This window comes from Lolium perenne, chromosome 7 (genome assembly GCF_019359855.2).
Source record: "Lolium perenne isolate Kyuss_39 chromosome 7, Kyuss_2.0, whole genome shotgun sequence".
NCBI classification, from domain to species: Eukaryota; Viridiplantae; Streptophyta; class Magnoliopsida; order Poales; family Poaceae; genus Lolium; species Lolium perenne.
In genome coordinates this window covers 281134740-281136792 of record NC_067250.2, presented here as the reverse complement: position 1 = coordinate 281136792, position 2053 = coordinate 281134740, and the positions used below count along the sequence as shown (strand labels likewise).

Below are 2053 nucleotides of genomic sequence, written 5' to 3'. Positions count from 1 at the left end.
GCTTATGATGAGGTGGTAATAAGTTCTCGTCCCATAGTGGCCATTCAATGGCAAACACAGTGAGCTTCGTGCTTCGTGCTACTGCCTGGAGCCCGCAACCCTCTTCTAGTTTCCTCCCTACGAGGGGAGATCTTTTTGGCTCCTACGAACAAGTAATCCCTACGAGGGGAGTATGTACTAGTTTTTTAAAAATGTGAAAAAATCTGTATGTAGCCAATAATTTATCTAAATAGTGTTCAAAATATCAGTTTCAAATATTTTGTACTTGAGCTGCACAAAAATAATAAACATGTGGATCTGAGTATTATATTTTCAAATCTTTGATATTTATTAGATTTTTTTATGAAGACTACAATACAAAGTATTCCTCATTGCGATTTTGAATACTTGTAGGTTACAACATTTACAACCAGATTTTTTTAAAAAACACTTATATTTTTTTTTGTATTTTCTAAATGAAGGGTGTACTCGAGCTCGGGAGCCAAAAACACTTTCTGCCTCCCTACCTTCTTCAAATTGTAAGTTTGTTCGAACCTGATATTTTTGTTGCTTCAAAAGGATTGAAGCCATGTTGAAAAAAAATCTAGCATAGCAATAATGCATCCATTTTATTTAAAAAGAAGAATGAACAGAAAAATATAGTGCATTGATTTCAGCAATTAAACAACAAGAATAGACTGAGAGATCACGAGGAGGTGGCTCAAAGCTATAGGCAAGCACCACAGGAAGTCTCCCCACTCTCTCCTCTATATAAGCATCCCCAGCCGCATTCTTTGCACCACCCAAGCCAAGCCAACCATCAGCAGCCACAAATCCGGGTCTCTTCACTGCCCGATTCGACCAGCAATGGAGGAGCAGGGCAGGGCGAGCAACAAGATCAGGGACATCGTGAGGCTGCAGCAGCTCCTCAAGCGGTGGAAGCGTATGGCGGTGGCGCCCGGAGGAGGCAGGGGCGGCTCCAAGAACGGCGGCGGCGGCGGCGTCGTGCCGAAGGGTTCATTCGCTGTGTACGTGGGCGAGGAGATGCGGCGGTTCGTGATCCCCACTGAGTACCTGGGCCACTGGGCGTTCGAGGCCCTGCTCCGGGAAGCGGAGGAGGAGTTCGGGTTCCGGCACGAGGGCGCGCTCCGAATCCCCTGCGATGTCGAGGCGTTCGAGGGCATCCTCCGCCTCGTCTCCGGCGGCAAGAAGGACGCCGGTGCCGGGATGTGCGACTGCTCCTGCTCCTCCGAGACCGAGATCTTGTGCAGATGACGGCTGACGCGATGCACTCTCGCGGAGTTCTTTCCTCACTTGCTGCCTGCTCTGAACATTCAGTCACATATTTTTTCTCTCTCCTTTCTTGCGTTCTCCCGTTCTTTCTTCTCGGTTTTAGCTGAAGAAAGATGAAGAAGTTGCGACTAATTTGGTCTGCAATTTGTATAACGGGAAGAGACGATGAAGGATTGTTCTAATCTAATGCAAAAACTTAGGCAATTGATCTTGTTTGTGTTGTTCCCGTGTTGTTTACATTCCCCTTCTTGCTTCACAAACTGAAACCTTTTTTTTTTTGCTTTTTGAAACGGAAACCAATTAAGCCACTGAACAGTGCCATACACTTCAGATGTTGCCTTTGCTTCAAAGTTGAGCAAGATCAACAGCGAAATAAAACCAAGTCTGCATCTCACTCCAGAAATGAAACCACAATCTGTGAGCTCGAGGGGTCCTCCATTTTGACACCTTAGCGATAGTCTCACCCTTGTGACGCACAATATTGTAGAATGCCGAATATTGTTCTCGAAGTGTGGTGTTACCTAGCCATTTATCATCCCAACAATGAATTTTCGTCCCATTCCTAATAGAGAAAGTTCCGTATTGAAAGAAAACTTTCTTCATTGCCATAAGACCAGTCCAGAAATGCGAAACTCCAAGCTTCCAATAGATCTGGGATAACACCTTTGAACCAATATATACTTCCTCCTTAGAAGTGTTTGCCAAATAACATTCTCGGTTAGTAGCTTAAACAGTCATTTACCAAATAGGACCCTATTCTTAACCTGGCTCTAATCTTTTT

The 2053-nt window shown here is 44.7% G+C and overlaps 1 protein-coding gene across 1 annotated transcript; it reads left to right on the top strand.

Annotated features, from left to right (window-relative positions):
• The first annotated feature begins 788 nt into the window (after nucleotides 1–788).
• Nucleotides 789–1267, top strand: LOC127317652 (protein SMALL AUXIN UP-REGULATED RNA 51-like). Its single transcript, XM_051348245.2, has one exon. It carries the CDS (start codon nucleotides 847–849, stop codon nucleotides 1252–1254), a length of 408 nt encoding a protein of 135 aa, XP_051204205.1. The 5' UTR covers nucleotides 789–846; the 3' UTR covers nucleotides 1255–1267.
• Nucleotides 1268–2053: the final 786 nt, after the last annotated feature.

Excerpts from the sequence above, each read along its gene's own strand:
- LOC127317652 (XM_051348245.2), top strand. The coding sequence starts at position 847 with ATGGAGGAGCAGGGCAGGGCGAGCAACAAGATCAGGGACATCGTGAGG.